Raw genomic sequence first — 10,429 nt, 5'->3', positions numbered from 1 at the left:
GCTCTTAGCTAGAGAATCTTTATGGACTTGTTCCCATCTAATAAGCAGCTAAAATGAGATGCGAAGAAGGCAGGCCCTCTATACATGAGTTTTTCAGAGAAAACAGACACAAAGACAGCTGGCCTGGGCTCCAGGCCTGGCTGTGCCATCACCGTGCAGTGTGAGCCTAGACCTCTCTTTGGCTCGTCTCCCTGGTGGACAACAGACAGGGTTGGACTGATCACCCTTTGTCTTTCTGGACTGAGGTTCTTGCCTGGGTGGAAGCTGAAGTGCAGCTCCTGGTCTAATGATGGGTAGTTGGGGGCATCTGGAAGTCAACTCCTATTCCTACTCTTCAATGCCGGAAGCTCAAGCAGTTCATCATCTTGGTCTTGCATTCTCCCTGCTAGGTTGGGCAAAGGTTCCCTTGAGAGGTTGGAGCCTCTCAACTCTCTATCTTGGTTTTCTAGCCAAAAGAACAGGCTTCAGGAAAAGTGACATCTGTAGTTCTCTTTCTTCTGAACTGAGAAAAGATCATGTTCAGTGGCTTCAAGATCTGGAGCTCTGTTCCATGTCTTCCAGTGTGGACATGATGACTGGTCCAGATTTCATCCACCCACTCACATCGCTTCCTATCCAAATGTAGCAGGGAATTGGGCTCCAAGTCCAGGCATTACTCTCAACTCAGAACCTTGAGGTTTAAAAAGTCCCAGAGGATTGGGTACACTCCTCCACCTTAAGCTTGGGCCTCTGGTATAGCATCCTCACCAGTCAGTCATTCAGTCTCTGCTTGCACACCATTAAAGATGAGGCAGTCATTACCTTTCCCAGCTGGCTGTTTTCTTGTCAGATGGTCCCAATTGTCAGAAGTCTGGCTTCTCTCTTTGGCCTTTGTATCCCCGAAAGGGCACTCACAGAATCAACTTATCCCCTTTCTCCATGGCAGCTTTTTGGATTATGAGGGGGGCAGGCCCTTCTGAGTTTTCCTTTTTCCAGTTCCCACACTCCTGGTTCCATCAGCTCTTCTTCCAGCCCCCACCACCTTGTCTGCGCCGTCCTCCAATGGGGTAGCATCTACTGCTGAGCTCACATGCTCTGTATGCTCTGAGCAGCACAGGAGAGGGAAGGGGGCTATCCCCTCCTTGGTGGACTCATCCTACTTCTCTGTCTCCCTATCAATTCCCCTTAGGAATCCCACTGAGCATGCTACGGTCTCCTCAGGAGAAACATGGCTCCTTAGAGCTCTGGATCCATCCTCAGGACCTGAAGGCTTCCGACAGGCAGCTCCCTTTGGACTGTGGGTGCTCTTCCTCCTGGCCTTCATCTCCCTCCTCACTCCCCTCTCCTTCCTCATTCCCCATGCCTCCTTCCTCCTTTCTCCTCCTTCTGTGTGCTCTTATTGCTGCTTAATAGGGCGTTTCTGGGATGAATAGTGTTTTCAACCCTGGTTGGGACTACATCCGGCCTTTCCCAGCCCTCCCCTGTCCCCATAGCACTGGTGGAGTTCTGTGGAGAGCTGGGCTCAGACAATGGGCCAGCAGATTCACTTGAGAACTCACAAAAGCCCCATTTCCCTTCACACAATGCAGAGTGACAGGCACAGGGGACAAATCCCCTTCCTTGCACACTGCCCACATGGGATACTGTGGGCACATGGCCCTGTGCAGCAAGCTGGAGCCCTGGGTCCTGGGCCTAAGAAAGCTGATGGAAAGGCAGTCAGAGCTCACAGAGCTGCAGGGTCCCAGAGGCCAGGCAAGGCCCCTACTCCATGCATTCATGGGAATATGAGCACCTCCATCTCTGACACACTGAAGCCTTTAAATGCATATACAGAAGGCTCTGCATCTTGTGTTTAGAATCTGAGAGATGAGGGCTTGCAACAACAAACATGTGCAGCTCACTCCAATATGGGTTCTCTAAGGGCAGGAACTGTGCCCAGGTGAGGGTCAGACACAGAGCACTGGCCCATACACATCTGCTGCAAGGACTGGTACCGGTCTGTGGCCTGTTCGGAACTGGGCCACACAGCAGAAGGTGAGTGGCTGGCAAGTGAACAAAGCTTCATCTGTATTTGTAGCTGCTCCCCAGTGCTAGCATCACTGCCTCAGCTCCATCTCAGATCACCAGGCATTAGATTCTCATAGGAGCACCGGTCCCTAGCGCCAAAAAGGGGACCACTGGTCTATATATAGCATCTCAGGGAAGGAAGCTTATCTGGAATGTAGTCTAGGTCCCCAACTCCATACCAGGGGACCTTGAATTTAAGGTCAGCAACATGTTGGAGGCCTGGAGAGGGGAGGCCTAGTCCTGGCATGTGGGAGGGAAGAGTGCGTGTTAGACAAGCATGCGTGGGGACCGTTATGCCTCACTTTCCAAGTACACTCAACTGGTGATATCTAAATGAGGATGTGCCACAAGACTTCTATTAATTTTCAAGTTGAGTAATATAACTAAGTGGTGTACACTTTCTTGTAGGATGTCTATTCACTTTCTCTTGATTTCCATCACCAGTCCTACTGGCTGGCTTTCTTGAGAGGGAGGGGAGTCCCCTTTTCCCCACTTCATAAGTCACTCTAATGTATGTAATATAATATAATGATGATAAATGGCAAATAGCAAAGCAACTGTGTCCCTTCAAAAGTTCACATCTCAGTTAAATGACATGGATCTTCACTCTATGACAGCCAAAACTCAGGGTTAAATCTGGGAATGGCCAGAGACAACTAGGCTATGTTTTCATTATGTTTCACCAAGGCCCTTGGGCCCACCTGCCCTTTCTTTAGAAATATGATGCAAAGCTTTACTTACCTGCAGAGAAAATACATGCCTGCCTGCTTTAGGACTCCTACATGGTCCAGCTGAAAAAGCACTGGCGTTGAAGTCAGAAGACTCGGGTTCTAACCCAGGCTCTGTGGATAATAGTAGTGTGGCCCTGGGCAACCCACACAACCTCTCTGAGACCCAGATTTCTCACTGGTAACTTGGGCACAATATACCTGTTTCTCAAGGTAACATAAAGACCAAATGAAATGCTATTTGTAAGGCATATGTATTGTATTGGGCCTATAATAATTACTCATCGAAGTTATCTATTACTATCTCTAAACAGTTGGACAAAAAATTAAGACATATGCTTTTTATGAAGGATATAGGTCTGTGTCTAGATGCATTTTTCAGCTTGTGGTCGTACAATTGTTCCAGCACCATTTGCTGAAGAGACTATCTTTGTTTCACTGTATTGCCTTTGTCAAAGATCAGATGACTATTTTCATGTGGGTCTAATTCTGGGCTCTCTCTTCTGTTCCATTGATTGATTTGTCTACTTTTTTACCAATACCAAACTGACATGATTATTATAGCTTTACAGTAAGTTTTGAAGTCAAGTAGTATCAGTCCTCCAACATTGCTCTTCTTGTGTTGCCTATTCTGGGTCTTTCGTCTTCTATATAAACTTTATGATCAGTTTGTCTCTATCCATAAAATAACTTGCTGGGATTTCAATTGGGATTGTGTTGAATCCATATATCAAGTTGAGAAGAACTGACATCTTGACAATATTGAATCTTCCTGTCCATAAACATGTAATATCTCTCCATTTATTTAGTTCTTCTTTAATTTCGCTCATTAGAGAGTTTGATTGTTTTCTTCATAGAGGTCATCTTCATTTATTTTGTTAGATTTATACCTAAATATTTCATTTGGGGAAGATGCTAAATACCCCTTAGGATTTATAAAATCTTTTCCCAGACATAATCACTTCTTCAGAAGGCTATTAAGAAATAGGCATGTGCCCTCTGTTTGATATCCCATTACACAAACTAGACACAATACCATCAATTTGAATGGGTCTTGACTTGCATTCCCTTGATCTCTACAAGTGATACAGCATCTTGGCTGGGAAGGAACACCGCTCTAAGGAAGTCCTCCAACCCACCCAGGAGCACACCTTCCCAGGCAGCCTTAGGTTACCACTGGCTCTCAGGAGCTAGGCTGCCATGATGTGTGCTATAATGGTCCACACTGGCGGTGGGTGGGCTTTCTGTCAAGGGCCACAGAGTATATATTTTAGGCTTTGTGGGCCAGAAGGTCTGCTTTCAAGCTATTCAAATCTGTCATTGTCATTGCAGCATGAAAACAAGCTGTAGGCTAGGCTGGGCCTATGGGGTACCATTTGTCCATCCAAGGCAAGGGCTCCGGCCTGGACAAATGTGATGACAGATTTTATTCTGTGATATTTAAATTTTTCCTTATAATTTTTAATCAACTAATTCATTATTTTAGCATACAATAATAAAATATCCTTCCAGCTATTGGCACATCTACAAACTTCCACAGAATACCTTTAGAATACCAGAACGACACCAGATGGGACTCTGGGGATATTTAGTGAACAAAAGCAAAATTAAGTAAGATTTATGTTCATAGGCAACCTAAGCAAAGTGTACCCACGTAAGATAACTGGCCAGATTCTGCTCTATGATGCCGTCCTTTTAGGCTAGCTGGTTTCCACCAGATCTGGGGGCGGATTTGAGTCTCTCCTAGAGGATCTGAAGGGAAACAGGAGAAACATGGGGAGCACAAGTTTCATTCACCACCAATGAACTTGCAAACGAATGTGTATAATTTGTATGTTTGTCAGCAGGGATTCTGTAGACTTGGCACATTAATGGACACATGTCGCCACGGAAGCACTCAGGGCCATAGGCTCTGGACTCAAGGAAGAGTCTGCTCTGATCTAATAGGACTGCAGTCAGAGGCATGATGAAGGAGATCAGTTGAGAGAAAATATAGCACAACAAAACCAGGTGGCAGAAGGAGAGAAGCTAGCAGATGGGCAAAGGGGGCTTCAGAAGGGAAGCCAACAGCAAAATGCTCAATCACAATAGGCCACGGCCTATCTAGGAATCCCAGGAAAATGGCAAGGCTCTGCCTGCCTTCCACAGCCTAGAGGGCAGTTGGGGGGAAATGGACACAGCAAGGCTTTGTTGCCACCAAAGAGAAATAGAAACAGAGAGTCAGTCCAGGCTGGTCCAGACTCAGAAGCAGGAGGGAGCTGGGATCAACACTGGTACTCCTCAGAGCCTTCTGCAGAAGGAGGAACTCTAACCAGCATGATGACCAGCAGTTTCCCACGGCTATCTCCAAAACTCTTCCTGCAGTGAAAAAAAAAACCTCATGGGTCCACAAAGGTCAGACAACAGAGCCTGAGAGAAGGTAAGACCCAAGGGTGAGTTCTCTCCATGCCTGGATTGTACTATGGTGAATAGTGAGAGTGTAGGCTGTAATTGGGTGATAGTTGGGACTTCTGAGTGAGAAAGCAGGGACCCTACTCATACCTCCAAAGAGGAGGAGCAAGGGCCAGTGTAGTGGGTTGCATTGTGTCCCCCAAAAGATATGACAAAGTCCAAGCCCCCCGTACCTGTGACTGTAATCTTATTTGGAAACAGGGTCTTTGCTGATGTAATGAGGTTAAGGATCTCAAGATGGGATCATTCTGGATCTAGGGTAGGTCCTAAATCCAATGACTGGTGTTCTTATAAGAGAAAAGAGAGAGATGTGACACACAGAGATACAGAGAGGGCAAGGCCAGGTACAGATAAAAGGCAGAGATTGAATTTATGCAGCTATAATCAAGGCACACCAGGGATTGTCAGCAACCACAAAAAGTTAGGAGAGTTATTGAATGGATTCTCCCTCAGAGCTTCCATAAGGAATCAGCTCTGCCAACACCTTGATTTCAGACTTCTGGCCTCAAGAATGGCGAGGGATTAGATTTCCACTGTTTGTGATGATTATCTGCAGCAGCCCTAGGAAGCTAATCCAGCAAGGAATGACATGTCCCCTTCCTGAGCCCAGGGATATAGTCTGTCTTGTCCATACCTATGTCCTCAGCTCCAGGCACATCATAAATATTCACCGTCTGCTTGGTACATGGGTGGCCGGGGCTGCCTGAGGCCCTGAGCTGGCTGATGAGTGGTCCCTGGGCCTGAGAGTGGGAAAAAGGGTGGGTGGTCAGCTAGCCAAGGCTCTGACCTAAAGGCTGTGGAGTTCTGTGGCTTGGCTTGGGAGGTTCTAAGTTTAGGCACACGGGGCAGTGGAGTGAAGAAATGTGCTAAGTGACAGCAGAGGTTAGAGGGCCAGCTGGGAGTAGTGGCGGGGTCTGAGAAAGCCATGAGCCTGGCGCTTGTACTTGTCCTGATAAATGCCTCTCCTCACCTCAATCTCCCAAAGGATCCTTGGAGCTAACTGGTACAGACTACTAAGGCCCTGTGGAGGAGAGCGGAACCGGTGAGCCTGGAGTGGTCAGGGAAGACTTCCTGCAAGAGGTAGATTATAGGCGCAACTTGAATTATACAAAGAATTTGGGTGGAAGGGGAAATGAGAGGATGGCGAGTTTGAAGCAATGCTTCCCAAAGGGTAATCTGTGGAAATGGGGAAAGAGAATACATGTTTCAAGGGGGGAAATATGTTGGCTGGTCACATTAAGGAATTTAGTTAAACCAGTGTCCTTACTGAAAGATTCTTCAGATTGAGGGTGAAGAAGTGAACTGAGAAGTGGGGTTCCAGGAACAAAGACGGTCCTCCGTAGCTGCCACGGGACAAGTGCCCTAGCTGTCAAGGAGAGGGACAGTTAACAGACAGTAGAAAGTATGGCCACAGCAGAGCCAGGTAGGTGTCGGCTGGCAGAACACAGGGCCAATCCTCAGCATCTTCAGCCTTCCACCTACATGGCTCAGGATCTGGGAATGAAGCCAGATGTGCCAGGGCCCAAGGTCTGTGGTAGAGGCATATCTGTTAAGACACTAGGGAGTAAAGGACCATCCCACATGAACACAAGCAGTGCTCTGTCTTCTCTGATAATGAGGGAAATTTCCTAGTGAAAAAAAAAATAAAGCAAGATGACAGGGTGCAGACTGTGTTTACCTTTATTTTATATCCTTTATGATGAGCTTAATGACAATGTTCCACCACTTTGGTACAAGTATAGTGCCCAAACAGCCCATCGAACCTCATTTGGTTTATTCTCAGCTCACTCCTTGATGGGAATCCCCGCCCAGCTCACTAAACTGTGCTCATTATCAAGAGGGGGCAGTGGGAAGTGAAGCTGGTGAGAGGCAGCCCCTTGCCTGGGGTAACCCCTAACCACGCCCTGACCACAGCGTAGCCCAGCTTACCCCCATCCTCAGAGGTCTGGGGTTCTGGAATTCTCTCCTTACTCCTGGCCAAGGCAGCTTCCCAGGCTGTACAGTGTCCTATGCCTGCATGCCACATGACGCATCCTGTACACTACTCACCACAGGCTGCCTTTGCTCTTCGGCCTGTCCTTTGCACCCACCTAGGGCAGATGATCTCTACAGATTTGTTGAACCAATGGATAAAGCACGTCTGTTTCCCAAAGCAGACTATGCTCTCCTACCTAGGTTGGCAGTGGCTAGAAAGCCAAGAATACCCAGAGTGACAATGGGAATGCTTAACATCATAGAGAGTGACAGGGAACAACTGTGTGGAAGGCGAGGTGGAGCAGAGGCTGGAGTAGGCAGAATGCACGATCAGTCTGGTCAGCCAGCAGATAGTGCAAACTCAGAGAGGAAAAGTACTGACTTCCCAAAAAGGCTCCTAGGGCTCCCTCGGCCAGCACTTCTGACAGCTCCAAAGAAGAAAATTGAGGAAAGCTCATCCCTGCTGGCTTCTCAACTTCCTCCTGCTGCATCGAAGAAGAGCATTCAAAACGGGACATTCCCTGAGGGATGTGGTCTTTCTGCAGTTTTTGGAAGAGGAGGCTGCCCCTTCTGATGGAAGAGCCTCACCTACGCACCCACCCACCACTCAGCAGCCTCCACCTCCGTGTGGCCTGAGGGCCTGCCTTTGGTGACCGCTGTTGCAAAACTGCTTAACATCATTAGTTTTGTTGGGCAGATTCAGCTCCTAAGTAAATCTCTCAAAATGCAGTCTTGGGGGTGGAGACTGGACCATCTGCCACCAGATGTAAAGCCCGCGCCCCTCAAAGGCCCGGATTAAAAGCAGAAAGGGGGAAGAACTAGGCATGGCTGACCGAAACAAGCAACTTTTTTTGCCAAAAACAAATCATTTTCAGGCCAGCTAAGCTGGAGCAAATTGTGCAAACACTATATGCAGAGGCTTTAAAGCAATTGTCAAAGCTTGTGTTCTCTAAATTACATCAGTTGTCTTCCCTGTCTACCTCACAACTGTGCTCAGGCTTAGAATTCACTTCCTCACTCCCACATTTGGGATCCACAGAGCCTGGCTTCGGTTTGCGATTTTGAATCTCTCTGCCATTTGGTATTTGGGAAGTATTTCTCCCAACCATGAGCTCTTCCCCACAAAGAGATCCCAAACAAATCCTTAGCTCAGCAACTGTAAGGGCCCAACAACCGCGGACCCTCCTCCCAACAGGTCATGCGGGATGTCTCACCATATCCCTGCATGCGCACCTACATCCTGAAGAACTGTGCTCATCACCCCCAGACCCTGCCCTCACCATCCCCTGTGCACTGCAGCAGCTGCCTTCTTCCACAAACTGTCTCATCAGAAAGACTAAAGGGACCATGTCCCTTAAACAGAAGAGAATATTTAGAACAGAGAATTAACAGCAAATTCAGCAAATTAAACTAGTTTCATTGTACTCATTCATGCACAAAATGAGTGTGGGAGTTAAGTGGAGGAAAAAATCAAACAGGCGATGCCTTGCAATAATCAGAGGGCAGAATTTAGCCGCAGAAGGAAATAATCACTGGGGAGGAAAGCGCCACACAGTACGGGCTCCTAATTAGCCGGGGCACTCGCTTTTGCTCTACTCACTCCCAGAGTCACTCCCTTTCCAGGCTGGGAGTCTCACGGGGGCCAGAAGCTCTCTCCAGCTCCTTTCGGCTGCAGCCAGGCCCATTACAGGTGGACACACCCTCCTAGAAATGCCCCTCTGGATGGCTGCCCCTCTCCTGAGAACTTCGCTGGCTCGGAGCGGGAGCAGCTGCTTGACTGCTTGTGCATGCTCAAGCAAAAATGTTACAGCAACAACCAATTAGGGCCCATAATCCTCCGGTCTTCTTCTTTCATGTACATATTTGGCTGCGGCAGGGTCGCAGTGGAATAGCTTAGCACAGGAGTAACGTGCGAGCCCATCAGTCTCCTGTGGATTCATCAGGATCCAGGATTAGCGCAACAGAATAATAACCAGCTTTAGGACACCGAACAATTTTAAACAACCCCACAAATCTCTTTTCTGCCAGCTCTGCCTGGTTAATCTATTATCTGATTCCCATCTCTGGTGGGTGCCCAGGCCCCTCCCTTTGCAGAGACCTTACCGCCCTCCTCCCCAGAAATAAACCTGGTACAGGTGCACACAGCCCAGGCTGGGTAGGAGCGGAGTGGCCATGAACAGATGACAAGAGGACCCTGTACCTTCAGCCCTCAGTATCTCCTGAGAAGGCAATTCTTAGAAAGGGCAACGATGATCCTATGCAAATTCATATTTAATCACAAGGAATGCTGCTAAGTGTGCCGGTGTTCACTGTGCATGCTGACACCCCATACCTTAGGACAAGCTGAGACTTCTCTACTGGCCAGACTGCTGAAGAGGCCAGAGAGGGTGGACGTGACATACAGAGAGAAGGTGGACGGCTGCCCCCTGCTGCTTCCCTCCTCCACACACTCACCCTTGCTTTTCTAGGACCAACAGGACCCCCCTCAACAGCCAGGCTCATGAGCTGCAGGGGCACCTCGAATGTAGGAGCCCCGGCTGAAGTCCCAGGCAGACCGCTCAGAGCCTCACTTATCTTAACTACCTCCCACAAGGAATGTTGTCATCCTCGGCTTGGTACAGGACAACCCAGAGCTCCAAGTGGAGTGCCCACACTTGTATTTCTATTTCTCTTTAATATATGAAAGATAAAAGAAAAAACTAAGCTTTAGTCACACCAAATATGCAGATAGCATCCGGTGCCCTCACTTGGGCTATTGCTGGGGGTCATGTGTTAGGCACAGCTTCTGAGGTACCCTGAGAGAAGAAGCAAGGGAGGCTAGCAGGCAGAAGGGTGACCAGCATGCCCTAATTCTGTGTTCATTTTCAGCATGACACATTGCAATTTATAGATATGAGGTGAAGAGCATTTATAGGTTATGCTATCCGGGTTAGACCAAACTAACCCTTACAAAAACGGAATGAGTGGCTTTAAAAGATTCCTGCAAAGAACACACAAGATGAACCATTCTGATACAGCAAGTGTGACAAAGCCCCTGGGTCTCAGGCTGCTGACACCTGCCCTACCCATAGTAACAGCTCTTCACCAGCTGCGCGAAGAGCTAAGAGCCATGAAACTCTAATCAGATCTGACAAGAAATTGGCCAAAAACATCAAATAATCAAGAAAACTATTTGAAATATGGATATATACCTACTATCATTTAATGATGAACCTCTCTCTAGGTATATA

General features: G+C 47.8%; 1 protein-coding gene across 1 annotated transcript in view; it reads right to left on the bottom strand.

Annotated features, from left to right (window-relative positions):
* The window catches only part of EPHB1 (EPH receptor B1), a 323,669-nt gene extending 315,121 nt beyond the window's left edge, over window positions 1–8,548 (bottom strand). Inside the window, exons 1-4 of the mRNA XM_011373192.2 lie at window positions 8,480–8,548; window positions 6,493–6,591; window positions 6,196–6,246; window positions 5,860–5,965 (exon numbers count right to left, since the gene is read on the bottom strand). Of these exons, the coding sequence (XP_011371494.2) occupies window positions 5,860–5,965; window positions 6,196–6,246; window positions 6,493–6,591; window positions 8,480–8,548 (325 nt within the window). The remainder of the gene's footprint in view (window positions 1–5,859; window positions 5,966–6,195; window positions 6,247–6,492; window positions 6,592–8,479) is intronic.
* Window positions 8,549–10,429: the final 1,881 nt, after the last annotated feature.

This window comes from Pteropus vampyrus, unplaced genomic scaffold (assembly GCF_000151845.1).
Source record: "Pteropus vampyrus isolate Shadow unplaced genomic scaffold, Pvam_2.0 Scaffold220, whole genome shotgun sequence".
Lineage (NCBI taxonomy): Eukaryota > Metazoa > Chordata > Mammalia > Chiroptera > Pteropodidae > Pteropus > Pteropus vampyrus.
The sequence above is the reverse complement of the archived record's forward strand: the minus strand, read 5'-3'. Positions and strand labels throughout refer to the sequence as shown.